The following is a 17,106-nucleotide window of genomic DNA, read 5'->3' as shown; positions in this document are numbered from 1 at the left end:
GTGATTTCTCTCTTTCCCTTTTTTAATTGAGTTAACAAAGTCCAGGGAAAAAAAAAATGATCATTATCATAGAAATTTAACTTGGTTAACTCATTTCCATTCTACTCAAGCTAGCTCATACCATCGTCTATAGCGTATAGTCGTATTATGTATTAAGATCCCAATTCTACAACAATATACTGCAATATACTGCGGAGGAACTATTTCAATGGCCTACCTGATGTTTACGCCTACATGTCAGGGTTTTTGGTTTCTAAAGATGACAGGAAACAACTTTGGTTTCAAGTTCAAAATAAATAAGCTCAACCTGAAATAAGGATAACCATTGGAAACTAGCAAAACCAAAATTGATAAAATCCTCAGATTGATGAGTTCCACGATATGACAGTAAAACTACATGACCAGAGAGCTGGAAGGAATGCTCCCAGCATAGGAGAAAAAAATAAGACCAAGGGTACAATTCTCTTGGAAACCTAAGAAAAATCCGGATTCTAGAGACAGACACTAAAGATAAATGGTGAAGCACATTAAAGGCTTTACAGACTCTTGGAAGTATATCATCAAACACAAACTACAGGCTTCTCCCCGTTCGGTCCGAATTGTGTGCAAAGGCTCAAATTGAAATGTTTTGATGGTCAGGAATCAAACCAGGCCACAAAAATCATAGACAGACAAATCAGGCTTGGGGAGCTTCTGCCTTGTCTGTTTCCATTGGTTCAGCTGGACCCTCATTGCTGCCATCAGCAGGATTCTCATCGGAGTTAAAATTGGCCTGGCCTTCACCACTCTGGGGTTGTTGATCACTTTCCTGAGGAGAAGGGCTTGGTTGTGGTTCAGGAGTAGCTGGCTTGGCTGGTGCTGGTTTTGGTTTTGTCATTACTGGTCTACAGAACCTGTTCGCCAAATAAAGTACAAAATCAGATATGCCTTTCGGAAAAATAAATAACTGGGGGGCGAAAAAACAGTAAGCAAAATGTACAACGGGAGGTACCTGTCAAGAGCTTCAGTCTTCCTTTTCACATCAGCTGACAAGAGTACTGGGTTAGCATGTTTAGGGAGTGAATCCTGTTGCTGCTTCTTCTCTCTTAACCAGGCCTCAGCTTCAACACACTCTTTTAAGACCTATAAAACAAATAATAATTCAATTTAAGAGAAAGTATTGAATAGCGGGAAGAAGAAATAAACTAAATTAGAAGCCAATTACAAGCCTACCTTTTCCTTTTCTGCAAAATCAATGTGGTCGAACTTTGGATCACTAGACGCTGCAGCTTCTCTGTAACTATTAACACAGTATGCAAGTTGGTCGATGACAGATCCCCTCTCTGTATGCTCCTTGCATCGCTCTTCAATAGCATCACCTTGCTGCAATTTAATAAACCCACAAAATGAATACTTGCTTTAGCAGATTAAGAAAAAAACTAGATAGGGGAAGTGGTAGCGATGTTAGGAGAGCACAGTCATCACCTTCTTAAGCTCCTCAAGCTTGGCGACGTAAACACCTTTGGTTTCGTCCTCACCATCTTCATACAGCCAGTCTTCTGTCTCCTGGAGTTTGGTGATAAACGCTTCCCTTTCTGAGTCGGTAACAAATTCCTGCAACTTGTCACTCAACTGGAAGCACAAAAGAAGTTTTGTGTTACAAAAAATGCCATCCACAAGAACAATACATAAAAAAAAATAATAATAACAAATAAAAAAATAAAAAGAAATGGAACAAAGCAATAAAAATAAACAAGTCTACAAGCAAAACAGAAAATTTTAAGTACCTTGTTTCTCATGTCATAGACATATGCCTCGACAGCATTTTTCTTGTCTTTAGTTTCTTCCATAACACGATCCTGTAAAGCCATCTCATACTCGCTTTCTATTGCTTTCTGCACATCTGCTGCAGCCATTCCTCCATAGACCAACTCTACCACAGGAATGTTTGTCTTCTTTACCTTTCTTTTTGGAGCATCAGCCTGCATACAAACTGATTCATCAGCAGAACATCCAACCAGACACATAGGACCTATTACTAACTCTTTAACAATTCCCAAAGACTGAACACAGTACTAATTCTCTCCAAAAAGATTAAATGCAGAATGCTACAAGGATCATAAAATAGCAGAACATATCAAGAACAAGAAGAAACAAAATTATATTTTATCTAGGGCATTCATCAAGCATCCACCCACCCTAGTCAACATAGATTTTAAGCATAAGTATATCACCCAAATACCAAAGCATACAAGATCATTCCTCCCCCAGATGAAATGCCAAACAATTTTTTTTAAAGAACTCGAGTGAAAAAAGTGACACCTGGCACATGGCAAAACCACAGCAGACTACTGACCTTAGCATCTGTTTCCATCTGGACAGGCTTATCGCCAGACTCAGGAACACCATTTTCAGCACTTGCAGCATCATTGCTGTTGGCATCTTGCATGTTGACATCAGCCGCCTCAGAACTTGGAGGAGGCACATCACTCGGTGCCTCATCAGTCTCCATCTTTGTTGCCTCCTTTGGTTGCTCTTTTGTGACAGGAACCTCAACTTCTTCCTCTTCCAAAAGCTAAAAAGGAGTTCAAAAGAAAAAAAAAAAAAAAAAGATTTAGAAAAGAAACGAAAGATCAATTAACAATGCATGAAAATGTAATTATTGACGAACTTACAGTTGCTGAATCTACAGACACAATCCCATGATAATTCAAACGGGCTCTGACCTTCACCTTGGACCTCTCACCTTTAGTAGATTGGAAAGGACCAATCTGCACACATACAATGAGATGTTCATAAATCTACTAAATCTACCCCACGAAAATCAGAGCATAAGTATAACATTTCATATGCAACTTGACCGCACTCACCGTATATGTACTAATCTTTGCAGGTGCCTGCAAATCACCAACATCGGTATACTGCACATCAACTGAAAATGTGCCAGATCTGTAAAATGTAAGAGCCTTGGTACTCGGAATGGGATTTCCCTTGGGAAAGACGAGAGTAGTCTGATCTGGTCCGCCATTCTGGGCATCAGGACCAGAACCTTTCCAGGATAAAGCAATCGAGAATGGGAAGCTCTCATTCACCTGCAGATCAAATAAGAAATATAAGTACAAACAAGAATAATAGCAAGACCAGCTTGACACTACTGCAAAGCAGAAATTGAACCAAAAATAAAAAAACAAAATGTAGCCTGGATATTTTACCTGAAATTCTCGGACTTTGAACGTAGGACTAAGAATTGCACACTGCAAAGCACAACCCCTGGCAACACACTCACTAGCATTCATAGTTCTCCTAGGCTCCTTTTTGAAAAACTCTGTCAATATCCTGATTATAGCAGGTACGCGAGAGCCTGAACCAACAACCTCAACAGTATGAATGTTCTCTATTGAAAGATTTGCATCAAGAAGGGCCTTCTCCAAAGGTCCCTTTACGCGTTCCAAGATAGGAGCACTAATTTGTTCAAATTCATCCCGCTTGATAAATCCTCTAACATCTTTCTCATCCATTAAGCACTCAATATTCAAAGGTGCCTCAGGGTTTGCACTAAGCACCTTCTTCAGCTTCTCACAAGCAGCTCGAAGCCGAAGGCAGGCCCTTGCATTCTGGTAAACATCTATCTTGTACTCTTCCTTAAATTTCACTGCAAAGTGGGTGAACAGTGCTTCATCAAAATCCCTACCACCCAAAGACTGGTCAAATGAATGAGCTAGAACTCTTAGCTGCCCCTTCTTGAAGCCAGCAATGCAAACTTGCATGCTTGCATGCCCAATGTCAACAAAGGCAACATTCAACTGGTCACTCTCTGGTAAATCTGTCTTGTAGATCCCATAAGCCAAAGCGGTAGCTGTAGTTTCATGAAACAACCTAAGAGGGTTCAAGCCAGCAATTTTGGCTGCATCTTCAACAGCTCTTCTTTGGAGATCAGTGAAATAAACCGGAATTCCAATACAGCAATCTACAACTGCTGCATTAAGATTCTTCTGAGCTATGATCTTCAGATCAGAGAAAACCATTCCCAAAACTTGGGTAGGTGTAAATGTCTTTGCTTCTCCCAAATAACGGGCATGGATCAAGGGATATCCATCCGGACCTTCAAGTACAGCAAAAGGCAGCGACTTGATATCCCTCTGCAACACAGGATCGGAGAACTTCTTCCCAATCAAACGTTTGATCTGCGAAATCGTGTTCTTCGGGTTCATCATAGACGATGCGGCACCCGCAGTCCCAATGAACCGCTGCTTATCCCCAAAACAAACAACAGCAGGAGTTTCACGCTTGGACTCATCATTGAGCACAACATCAATACCCCTTTGCCTAGCTACGGCCACAATGCCACTCTCATTGCCAAAATCAAATCCCACCACACTCATCCTTGCAAAATTCTAAATCTGGAACACAAAATAACAACCCACATTCAGCATACACCGGAATCCCACAATCAATTATCAATCAAGCCAATGTTCACCTACACAACAACAAGTCTCATGACTCTCATAACACAACCTACTAAAGATCTAGCCTTTAAAGACCAAAGCTTTACATTCTTCATAAATTAACACACACCCAATCGCAACCGTAATTATAGTAACACAGAACAGGCACAACACTATAGAAGCAAAGTACCAAATTCATATAATCAAATTAGAGCAAATCAAACGCAATATCAATCCAAGTCCTATACGAAACTAAATGCAACATAATAACCAACAACGATAGAATCAAGAGCAGAAGAACAAGCAGTTGAATAACCCAGCACAAAACCATACAGAGTGTTCAAATCGGAAAACAGTAGCAAACAGATCTAAACCCAACTCAAACTCAAAACCCTGTAAAGATCGGATCCGATACAAAAGCTAGGACAGCGAAAGCGTACCTGAACTGAATCGCAGAGACTCTTCTGGTGGCGAAGAGCAAAGCAAAGAGGAGGATGGGGGACTTTTGGGGTTTGTGGAAGGTTTTATAGAGCGAGGAGAGAAGAGAAGAATAGAGAGAGTCTGAGACCTAATTGGGAGGGGCGTAAGGGAATTTTGAGTTATTTATATTTTTCCAAAATGTTTGGTTTTAGAGGTGAGTTTATATAGAAGGAAGAGGCGAGAAGTCAAGCGGTCCTAGAGGTGTCTAGACTGCTTCGCTCTCATTCTAGAAACATCTTCTACCTCTATGCAAATTCTTTTTCTCTTTTTTCTTTTGATAAACCCAAACCGAGTTCTTTATTACTTTAATAGGGTTTTTCTTGCCATATACCAAATTAAAAATCTGAACTCTAAAATCCAACAATTGAAATTCGAATTTTACTAATGATAATTTGTAATTTATTTGTTTTTTTACAAGAGAATGATAATTTTTTTTGTACAATATATGTAAATCTTTCCGCTAGAACAAAAATAAATTTGTTAAGTTTGATATATTTTTTTTTCTTTTTGAACGTAGCATACAAACTTTATTACTGTAGAGAAAATTATGAGAATTACAACATGCAAATTTAGTTAAAATACGAGCCACATAATTGGTTTGACGGTAAACATGAGGTTAATAAGAACCTAAGACTTGTAACATATCAAAGGTAATGTCATCATGCACGCATCCAAGAAGAGAAGTATGTGGAATGGCGCTCTACGAAAGTGAATCAGTCTTAAAAATTGGGGCAACCCATGCTAGATAGCATGTGAGACAACAACTCGCGCCGTCAGTGTTTCAACATGATCTATTGAGCTCGCATTAACAATGAACTTGTAGAGCTCGCGAGACACCGTCCAATAGAGTCATGAACCACCACCCCAATACCTCTCCTCTTAGTATTCTTGTGGAAGGAATCATCAATATTGATTTTGACCTATCCAACCGGTGGAGGCTACCATTTTTTTCCTCCTACACGCCTATGAAATCACCGGATTCGACTTGTTATGAAACTTATAATATGTGAGTCTAGTATTAACACAATAGATAATATCTCCATAAGGCTTTTCCCTCCATTCCCATACTCGAGCATTACGGTTCTTCAATATTCCCTATGCTAAAAACAAGAAGGTCCCAAGAATCTGATGGTAGAAACTAAACCAGTTTTACCAATGGCAAAGCTAACTTATAGCCATCCAGAATGCCTCCCAAACTTAATTGATTCCAAAGAGTAAGCGCACTCCCTACAGAGATGGTCGAATCCTATTCTCCTCTAGAACACAACACGCATGAGGTATCCTCTAGCTCCATGTTTATCAACAAACGTGTTTTAACTGGTAAAATATTATGGAAGATTTTCCATAGACATACCTTAGCTAAGGCCGGTAAAGCAGCCTTCCATACATAATTTTGTCATATAGCAAAGCCGAAACATTTTCACAAGTGAGAGAGAACCAATATCACTGAATATTAACATACGATAACACTTTTGACTATATATTTTCCTTTTGCATCAAAGAACAAAAACTCTCTGATCAGACATCTCCCTAATACTCAGAGGGACTATCAAGATTGCTTTCACATCCACTGCTTGAAAATTTTGTTGGATGCGGGTTTAAGTTTTATTGTCCACCTATAAGCAGATCAATCACAAACCTTGTTGTTAGGACTAGAGAGCTGCTACAGGGCAGAAATGTTGGGCTCTAGAGATCCAATGATCAGACTATAAATTGATTTTGGTCTTTGTGCCCACTTGTCAGCATACCCCTCTCGTAATATTTCTATGGCTTCCAAAATCCTCCTCCACGAATAAAAGGGGATTGATGAGGGGCATCCTGCCATAAAGAAAAAGTAGGGAAGTACCTCGTCTTATAGATGTGTGCAATCAGTGAAGAGGAATGAATAACCCGCCAACTGTGCTTTGCCAATATTGCAGATTAAAAGCGCAGGTGGGTGTCTGAACCCCATTCCCCTTTCTTCCTTCGGTTTACAAAGCATCTCCCTGGATTAAAATTTATATGTTAAATCGATATATATTTATATGTCAATTCTTTTGAACAATTAACATTTTTGATTATAGCATATCTATTCATGGACTAAAAAAATAATATTTTTACCACGTACTGAAAATAAAAGATGTTCAGTTAATGGATTTTGTTTTTGATTAAATGTGTAATATTTTTTTTTGAAGTAAAATGAAAGTTTCATTAATTAACATAGGCTAGATTAACATCATAGAATAAACGCAAAGAGTTATATAATACCATTGCATTAGGATTTTCACTTATTGTTTGTTAAGAAAAATTTCATTAAGAAGTTTGGCCCACTAATAGATACTGATTGGAGCGAGAGCTGGTCTGGAACCGTCAAGATCAACCATCGAGATGCTTCCTTAGACCGTTGACTTGAGGCTCGACCATCGAGGGAGAGGTGAGGTACTTGTAAAAAATCCTCTGATGCTCAAGTTGGGAACACTCCTAGTTGAGTAAAGAATGTTAAGATGGAATGAGATACCCTACCTAGTCTTATGGTCGCCTATATATAGGTGTTCGATGTCTGCCGGATAAAATTACTTGGAGAGCAAATAGTTGAATTAAATTAAAGTTGTTTTATGACGGTCTTCATTGGCATTTTGATTATCTCACTTACTCACACTTAAGTTTGTATTAATCCCCAATTCCGACCAAAGGCTAATGACCGAAGCCCACATCCAAACCCTAGTAGCTTGGTCACGCTTCCTTCCAACAACCTCCTTCCCTAGCAGCAACCAAACTAGGCCAGCCACTAGCCTCTACAAACTACTCGTCTTCCTTAGCTAAGCATTCAAAATAGGAAGAGTGATGGTATTATGAGTTTATTTTTTTTCCATCCACCTAGAGATCGAGGCTTACAAAAATAATCATGTTGTTACATGTACAATTACTTGGTTTTGAGTCTTAAGAATTACAACATTTGTTCGCGTTTAATCTCATTACCAACATCTTTGAAGTGAATTAGAAACATGGATATCAACACCAACTTGAGCATGCTTTCATTTTGTAATAAGGCAACAACAAAACTCACACATTCATAACTAAACTATATTCCATAATTTGTGGGAATATGTTCAAGTAACTAATGTGTTTCTAGAAATCTTTCATTTTCAACACTCTGCCATAACATCTGTGTTCGTGGAGATATCTGTGGGACATTGTATTTCAAATGTTGTCAACCATCCACTATCTATGTTAGTGGAGATATTATTAGGATATTTTACTTGTTTTTTTATGTGATTTTAATGACTTTGATTCTCAAATTCTGATCAAAACATCTGAAACTTCCGCAACATGAAGCAACGCGGGGGCACAAATTTTAGTATCTTTGTGGCTAGAGAGAACTCATAGCTGATAATAAGTAATCAAAAGAAAATAAGCTTATGTCTATTAGACTTAACTACTGGACTGCATATACTATAACAAATCTGGGCAATAACAACCAAATTTTAGTGATCAACCCTTAATTGGTTACCAATGATATAGGTTCAATGACAAACACGATCAATGGTCACTAAAGTAATAATGGTACGGAAATGTATAATTGATAGTGATCGATTTAGATGTAGTCACTTAAAATTTGAAAATAAAACGATGTCGTTTAGGGTTAGTAACCAAATCTTTTTTTTCCTCATCAAATATTTGTTTCTTCTTTGCATACAATCTTTGCATACTTCAGCGAAAAAGAAAAGGTCATCCACCATACATATATTTCCTATGTTCTTTTTTCTATTGAAATTTCAAATTGTGAATCGAAAGCTTCTCCATCATGTTCAATCCTCGGTCGAAAGATTAGTCGAAACTTCCATTGTGATTGTCTCTTTACCGACGAAAACTTTGTCGTTTTCATCTCTCCTCCGTCAAAAACTCAATCGAAACCTCCGTCGACTGCGTCATTTATTGACTACGTCGTGTACTTCCCTCCTTCGCCGGGTAAATTCTCGGTCTTGTATCAAATTATTCACTCTTCGAATCAATCTCTCTGATTATCATGATGATGATTCAGCTTTAATGGAAGCTCAGGCCTTTCAAAATTGTTTTCGCTCGGCGCTTCTGTTTTTGTTTTTCTACTGGTTATAGAAGTACCTTTTAATATTCTCCATCTACCATTTTTGCATTTAATTTGATTGCTTAAGAAGCTTTGGAAAAAGTTTGAAGAAATTTGGTACTAGAGTTAATTTTAGGGTTTATGAGTGTTTGAGTTTTGAATTTTTTGAAGTGGTTTTAAATTTTGTTAAAGTGTTGGCATATTAATTAGTCTGATTTATTAACTTGAGTCTTTCATGTTTTGGCTCTTCACACTGAAAACTAAGCATATTGATTTATTATCTCGTTCTAATTGTGTAGCTTTTTGGAAATCTATTTGGCTCTCTATTTCCTATTTTATCTTATAAAATCACATATTACTTATCATTCCTAATCCACGTTTTGCACCATTATCATTTACATTGGTTTTTTTGGGTGAATACAAATAATGATTAATTACATTTTACCCCATGAACTATAGGGGTATCTTCAATTTCATACCCAAGTATCAAATTTTTGCATCCGAGTATCTCAACTTTGCATCATTAATCATTTTCATACCCTAGGTTAAATCCTCTGTTTAAAAAAAATATATATGTTAACAGCTCAGGTAGCAATTAACATGTGAAGTGGTTGTTAGTGCTTACATGACACTGCCACGTAAATATAGAATTAAAAAAAAATCATTTATGTTGGAAAAACTCAAATCATCTTCTTACTAAACTAATTTTTCTCCTCCTCTTCCTTCAAATAAATGCATACGTTGGATCCATAGGAGTTTGAAAATAGAGGAATGACAAAAACATATAGTATGTGGATAATTACGTATTGATAGTGTCACTGGTGTGAATGGAGGACGCGAAGGAGTTGCGAGTTGGTTATACGCAAGGGCGGAGCCAGCCCAGTCTTGACTAGGCTGGAGCCTAAGTGAAGGTGAAACCCAGCAGAGAAACTGATTTAGAGCATTAGAGGTACTAATACAAGTCTACAACCAAGTTAACCAACTCATTGCTTCAGATTGGGAGACATCGATCTCGATCAGCTTTCATAATTAGGTAAGCAATCTTCTTCTTAAGCTCTTTCAGTTAACTAGCTGTTTGTTTCTAAGGGCATGCTTTCACAGACATATATATATTTTTGGTTAAGATTAAAGCTCGATGTTGATAAGTTGATATTGATGTAAATATTTAATGTGAGTTTATATATGAGACACATCCATTTTGGTTTGACATAAATAGAATATGATATGTTGATGAATTTTACATAATGTCTGATGAACAAATTGATCGTGTTAAAATGTCTATATCAAAAGAAATAAGTACATGGTTTAGTAAAAAAAGTGTTCAACCATCATCATGTGACAAGACTCGCCCCAAAAACACACAGTAAAACAGGCAAGTCTTGCGGGGTCCACTCTTAAAAGAGATTATATCGAAAATTTTAGCATAATCTCCCCTAAAAATGGACAACCCAACCTGCGAGAAAAGAACCAAGAACACTTCAACTATAATCAACAATCACCACTCCTGGAGTCCTTCACTCCCCACAACAAGAACCAAGTTATAGCAATATTTAAACAACCAAATCAAATATCCAACTGTATTAATTAACATGAACATCACCCAAGCTTAGACTCTCTACCTTGAGTCATAGTCCTAAAGAAAAACACTTCAACTTAATTTACATCATCTTATGGTTCTCAGAGCACTAAGGAAGGAAAATAAAACAACTACACATGGTTAACAGGTAACCTACGATCAGCAAGGAGCAGCGGGAAAACTATGCCTCAACTCCTAGGGAAACCGAACAGGAGCTCTGCAATCTGGGCATTTGAAAACAAAGGGCCCAGGGAAAAGCATTTAAAAACATTAGCGTGAGTGGACGGAAAATAAACTAATTAATATGCATCCAAGAATAGAATAATACAAAATCACTTTTTATATGCTTTTCCATTTATACGTAATTAAGAATTTCTATGCATGCAAATATTATAATCTCAACAAAATTCACCTTAGCCCCGCTAGTCATTAAGCAATAAGAAAAATAAATAGATTTCTCATTCAAGAAACTTTCAAAATAATGGACTAGCCCCGCTAGTCAAATTAACAACTCAAATAGAATATCATATATGGCCATATAAGTGAGTCTCCCAGACTCGGTTGCCTCCCAGGCATAGTACTCCCATACTCCCTGTACCTTCACGTCGAGTTGACGGATAGGGTACAGGGCTTGCGTGATGCCGTCGGCAACATCACATCACCACTAGAATGGAAAAGGCTTGCGTGACCCCACTTGAAACGTGGAAGTCACATCACCTCGAAAGGTGGAACGACATACTAGCATAGACATCATATAATCACATAAATATAGCATAAGAAAGAAAAATATAATTTCATGGGAGTTTCCCCAAAACTCATCTTTAAAACATAAGTACGATTCCCAACCGTACTCGGAAAATTCCATGAGAAAAGAAATAAATTAAATTTAATAACGTGTCCCACACGTTAAGATGCTCAAAGTAATAATTAAGCCAAATAATCCACATATTTCAAATCTCCAATCATGCATGCATAAACCAGTAAAAACAAAGTGTCCACTCACAATATTGACGGCTAAGCTTGACGTCGGTCAGAGCCCTCCTCACGTGGTGTCTCCTCTCGTCCTGTACAAAACGAGATTTAAGGTCCGAGACAAAAATAATACAAGAATATCAAATTAACAAAATAGGGCAAAGCCATCTACCCTCACTCTACACTCTCCAAAAACTAAGGAGAACTCCAACCATTTTTACTAACCGTCTCCAATTTTTTTTTCCTCAACGTTCTAACACTTAAGCACAAATATGGAAATTCCCAAGGATGCGGCTCACCTCTACTCTTTCACCAAAATCAACTTAAACTTTCCTAAATTCCTACTAACACTCACCAAAATTTCCAATACTTCAATACCACTCATCTCTCACCCATGGAGCCATCAAAACTATCCCAATTTCCAAGCACTCTTCACCAAAAATCACCATACAATACAACAACATTTATTCCTTTTTGAAATCATCCAAAATTACTCAAAACCACCACCAAAACCGGCAGCAGTCACCGGCAGTGGCGGTCAACCGTTGGCAGCGGCGGTCAACCACCACCACCTTAATCAACTTCCACCAAAATTAACAAGGCATAAGCCAAACTCTTCCTCTCCATACGCACAACAACAAACATAACTAGTATTAAACTCAGAAACTAAAGAGTTGGCCGGAAAATACCTCCAAAGCTCAAGGACACACTAAAACCGATTTGCTCTACACACCCCGAATTGTTCTATCACCTTGAAATGGTTGAATAGTCTAGAGAAGAGCTACAAAACCCCCCAAGGATCGTTGGAAACGGTGGCCGGAGAAAACAGTTCCGGCTCCACAAAACCGGCGGCTTGAGAGCGCTCCCGTGAGCTGCTGCCGGAGAGAGGAGGACGGCCACCACCCTAGGAAGGTCGAGCAGTGTCCCAGCTGCCGCACGAGACTGGCGCGGCGACGAGGCGTGGCCGGACAACGGCTTTCCGTTGAGGAGAGTCGGACGGCCTCGGGAGGTCGGGGAGAGAAAGATGAGAGGCTGACTTTTCTGTTTTTCTTTCTCTATCAAATAAGACAAGTCCCACTTAAAAACCTAGCCCAAAAATGGACTCTATTATTATTTTAGCTATCCTCCAATTACGAATTCCTATTCGGGTAACTAAAAAAATCCATGAACTAGAATAAACCACCTCTAACAAAAATAACCGGAAATCACAATATAAAATTAATTACTAGGTTCGGGGTGTATCATCATGTGTAAGTTCACAAGCTTCTGTAAGCACTCTAATTGTTGTTCCAATAACTGAAGAGCCATCTTTAGAGTCTCCTTTACTTGGGTCGCAAAAGAGTGCATGGTTTAGTAAAAAAAGTTCTCAACCATCATCGTATGTAAGTTCACAAGCTACTGTAAGCACTCCAATTGCTGTTGCAATAACTGAATTAAGAGCCATCTTTATAGTCTCCTTTACTTGGGGCTCAAAAGAATGAGTTTGATCCACATGGCAATGTTAATGTCATTGAACGTGATCCGGGCAAACGATGTCCTCTATGGAAGTATCATGTGAATCAACATGAAGTTATTCGAAAAACTTATGTCCTTTATAGGGTCCATGTCAACCTAAATTGAAACATTATCCTTTTTCGGTTCATGGGTCTCAAAATCGTAAGTTTAACTTTGATTGGTTTGAAGGGCTTCCATGGCTTGAGTACTCAGAAGATCAAGACAAGATATATTGTTTCCCATGTTTTCTTTTTGATAAAGAAAACACTCCTCACCACGTATTTACTGTAGATGGGTTGAGAAAATAAGAATGTGCTCATAGTACATATTAGGGGTATAGAGAGTCTACATAATGAAGCAATGGAGAAGTGGAACTTACTGAGAAATTTGGCTACATAAATTGAAAGAGTTTTTGTTAAAAGAACAACAAAAGAGGTGAAGTATAATCGATTTAGGTTGAAGGCAGCAATAGAGGGTGTGAGACTTCTAGCAAATCAAGGACAAGCTTTTAGAGGCCATAATGAATCTGAAAGCTCTCTTAATGCTAGAAATTTTAGACAAGTTAGAAAGTCTTTTGAAAGAATCGCTAGTTATGATGATAGGGTTATATTAGAGAATGCTCCTGGAAATGTCAAGTACACATCTCCACCTATTCAAAAGCAGCTATTGAGTATTCTAGGTAATAGAGTGAGGCCATAATGATTTGTGAAGAAGTTGGTGATGCAATTTTTTGCATTCTTGTTGATGAAGCAGTAGATGCAGCTGACAAAGAGCAAATGTCTATTGTTTTAAGGTTTGTTGATCGTTATGGCTTCATCTGAGAACGGTTCTTTAAGATAGTGAGTGTTCCTAACACAACTTCATTAACTCTTAAATTGAAGATAATCAAAGTTCTTGGTATGTTCAATCTGCAAGTGGAAATATGTGTGGTCAAGGATATGATAGAGCTAGTAACATGAGTGGCTTACATGCATTGTTTCTTGAACATTGTCCATATGCATATTATGTTCATTGTTTTGCTCATCGTTTGTAACTAACATTAAATGGTGCGGCTAAGGGTGTTCATGATACATATCAGTTCTTTTCTACTCTATTATTGATTGTGAATTTTGTGGATTCATCTGCTAAGTGCAAGGGTGCTAGAGATGATGAAAATCTAAGATTTGATAGCTCTTGGCAATCTTCAAACATGTATGCCGCTAATCAAATTTGTATTCTATTTGCATCAGTAGATATCTTATTCTTGGTTATACTTAATTGCAATCTTCAAACAAGTATGGGCTCTAATCAAACTTGTACTTTGCAACGGCTTGTTACTACTCGTTGGAGCTCTCATTTTCGTTCTATTAGGAGTATGATTGAACTATTTGGTTCAACCATGACAACTCTGGATCATATGATAGACACTACAACCTTACCTATTCACTTATTCAGGGAGAAGCTAGTGGTATTCTGAGAGCTATGAGCTCGTTTGAGTTTGTGTTTTGTCTGATTTTGATGCATAGAGTCATGAAAGTCACAGAAGTTCTTTGTCAAGTAGTACAACAGAAAACCATTGACATTGGAGAAACAATGAAGTTTGTTGATCATACAAAAGAACTTCTTCAAGACATGAGAGATGATGGTTGGGATGATTTTGTTATGGTTCTTGCATTAATATGTGAGACGTATGATATTGATATGCCTGATATGAGTTCTCGTTGGTTGGATGGTACTAGTCGTCCGGGTCAACAAAAGAATTTTATCACACATGAGCACCACTTTCGTGTAGAGGTATTCAATGTTGTACTTGACTTTCAATTAAGTGAGCTAAATAAGAGGTTCAATGACAGATCTTGTGAACTCCTTAAGCTCACTTCCACTTTGGATCCTCATGATAATTTTAGCTTGTTTAAAACTCAAAAGGTACTCTTTTTTAATAAGAGCTTTTATTCTCAAGATTTTGTGCAAGATGACCTTCTTACTTTGGAATTTGAGTGCTTATTATAAGAAAGATATGACTCAGGACATAGTATTTCACACCTTAGATTCTATATCTGATTTGTGTCGGAAACTTGTTCAAAGAAGAAAATCAGACTTCTATCCTATGATCTATAGGTTGCTTTGTTTGGTGTTAACTTTTCTGTTTTCTACTGCAACCACTGAGAGAGCTTTTTCATCCATGAATATTATCAAAAACAAACTTAGAAATAAGATAAAGAATAGTTTTCTTGATGATTGCATAGTGCTTCACATTGAAAATGAACTTGCTAAAGCGGTTGACAATGAGGTGGTGATTAGTGATTTGAAGCTTTGGGGCCTCGTAGAGTAAAGTTTAGTTAGTTTTTATTTATGCGTTTAAGAGTAAGGCTTACTATGTCCCCCCGATGTATGTGTGTCCTTTTACTCCTTTATTAATTAACCAAAATTTCTCGCATCGTCGAAATTTTTTTTGTATGCTACAATTAGCCCATGTGACATCGTCATCCTGGCTCCGCCACTGGTTGTAGGTTTGAGTGTGCGTTAAGGAGAATGATGAGATAAGAGCTTTTGGATCATAACTTCATATTAGGAATGAGGATCTGAGTTATATTTCTTTCATTCTTATTTTTAATTGTTTTTTTTTTTCAATCATTGTTTGTTTTCATTCTCAGGAAAAAAAATTGTATGTTCTAATCATTTGTTTATAATTTATTTTCCACGTGTAAATGCCATATAAGTACTTAATGGTCACCTGATATATTAACTGCCACATAAACAGTTAACCATTTTTTTTGTTAACAGAGGAATTAACCCCGGGTATGAAAACGATAAACGGTGAAAATTTGAGGTATTTGAATGCAAAAATTTGATATTTTGGTATGAAATTGAAGACACGCATATAGTTCGGGGGGTAAAATGTATTTAATTATACAAATAACATATTTTAGTATCTTGCTTTATACACTAAAAGATGAAGAACATGGTAGGATAATATATAGAAATTTGACTATTTCATACTTACATAAGTATTCCCTTTGTCTATAACCTTCGTAGCCATGCACCACTACCAATCTCGATAGTCTGGACGTTCGGATGAGGTTGAGAAATGTAACAAATGATACTCAATTAAGTGACTAGAAAAAAAAACTGCAATTGATATATATTAGGCATCCCCTTTCCTAAAACACATAAAATCGCTTAGAAAAGAAAGTTGGTGAAATATATGAATTTCCTTAAGAGAACATGTGTTTGTCGAAGGTAGAGAGCCATGGCGGTGCACGAAGCTTATCATGACAATTGTTGCTTTCAACGTTTTAGTATGGAGTTACTATGCATATGAAAAGAACATGATAAATTTTTTTGAAGAGGCTGTAACTCTCTTCATTCCTCATTGTTTGCTTTCAATGTTTTAGTATGAAGTTTATATGCATTTGAAAAGAATGACTTGGTATTGTTCATATTAAATCTTATCATGACAATTGTTGGATTCATTGTAGTCATGGTTTTTGGGATCTACAAGAAGAAAGGTGAAGACACCAAGCCTTTATGGGATTGAATTTGAAGTTGAGTGTTAACACCACTGCCAAGCCGTATGATGTGCCCGGAGATGATGATGCAGAAATGAAGGGATGATGAAGGTGTAATGATGATCATATTATTGTGCATTGAATACTCTTTTAATCACCTGAGATTGTAGATCAAGATATATATAGTTTTACTTGTCAATTTGAGTTGTTGTATGACTATATCCTAATTCAATGTTGCACTAAATCTGAGAAGCTTTAGCTAAGAAACATGAGCTTACTTTCATAATAATATAAAAAACTACACTTTTTATTTTATTTTGTTAGGTGTTATACAGTATAAGTTGGTGATACAACAAATAATGATTTTGTGAGTTGTCATATTTTTTATTTTAATATTTGTATTCACGTTTTGGTATTGCTATCATCATTAGGGGAAACAAGAAGGGTTTCTTTGGCTATGGTCGGGGCTGCGATGGTCTCGCTACATCACTTTGCGGTAAGACATTTGTTTTCTCTGAAATGACGTAAGCTAGAGGCTAGGGCTGTTAACGAAACCTTGACTTCCGTCTGAGATCTCCAAAATCAGCTTCAAATATGGGTACACGGTGA

The 17,106-nt window shown here is 37.3% G+C and overlaps 1 protein-coding gene across 1 annotated transcript; it reads right to left on the bottom strand.

The window, feature by feature from the left end:
- Nucleotides 1-330: 330 nt before the first annotated feature.
- On the bottom strand, nt 331-5,039 carry LOC101296117 (heat shock 70 kDa protein 15-like). The gene is made up of 10 exons (XM_004302865.1): nt 4,865-5,039; nt 3,192-4,379; nt 2,850-3,071; nt 2,655-2,750; nt 2,336-2,554; nt 1,767-1,961; nt 1,465-1,611; nt 1,213-1,362; nt 992-1,122; nt 331-893 (listed from the first exon to the last, which is right to left on the bottom strand). The coding sequence occupies exons 2-10, from the start codon at nt 4,359-4,361 to the stop codon at nt 677-679; spliced, it is 2,547 nt and encodes an 848-aa protein (XP_004302913.1). The 5' UTR covers nt 4,362-4,379; nt 4,865-5,039; the 3' UTR covers nt 331-676.
- Nucleotides 5,040-17,106: the final 12,067 nt, after the last annotated feature.

Source organism: Fragaria vesca, linkage group LG6 (assembly GCF_000184155.1).
Source record: "Fragaria vesca subsp. vesca linkage group LG6, FraVesHawaii_1.0, whole genome shotgun sequence".
Taxonomy (NCBI): domain Eukaryota; kingdom Viridiplantae; phylum Streptophyta; class Magnoliopsida; order Rosales; family Rosaceae; genus Fragaria; species Fragaria vesca.
This window is presented reverse-complemented; position numbering and strand designations above follow the sequence as displayed.

What these genes read in the sequence shown, in the direction of transcription:
- LOC101296117 (XM_004302865.1), bottom strand. Translation starts at nt 4,361, where the DNA reads ATGAGTGTGGTGGGATTTGATTTTGGCAATGAGAGTGGCATTGTGGCC. An exon ending in TCAAAGTCCGAGAATTTCAG is followed by an intron (nt 3,072 to 3,191) that starts GTAAAATATCCA and finishes TTTGATCTGCAG; the next exon opens with GTGAATGAGAGCTTCCCATT. An exon ending in AGCTTGAGGAGCTTAAGAAG is followed by an intron (nt 1,363 to 1,464) that starts GTGATGACTGTG and finishes ATTAAATTGCAG; the next exon opens with CAAGGTGATGCTATTGAAGA.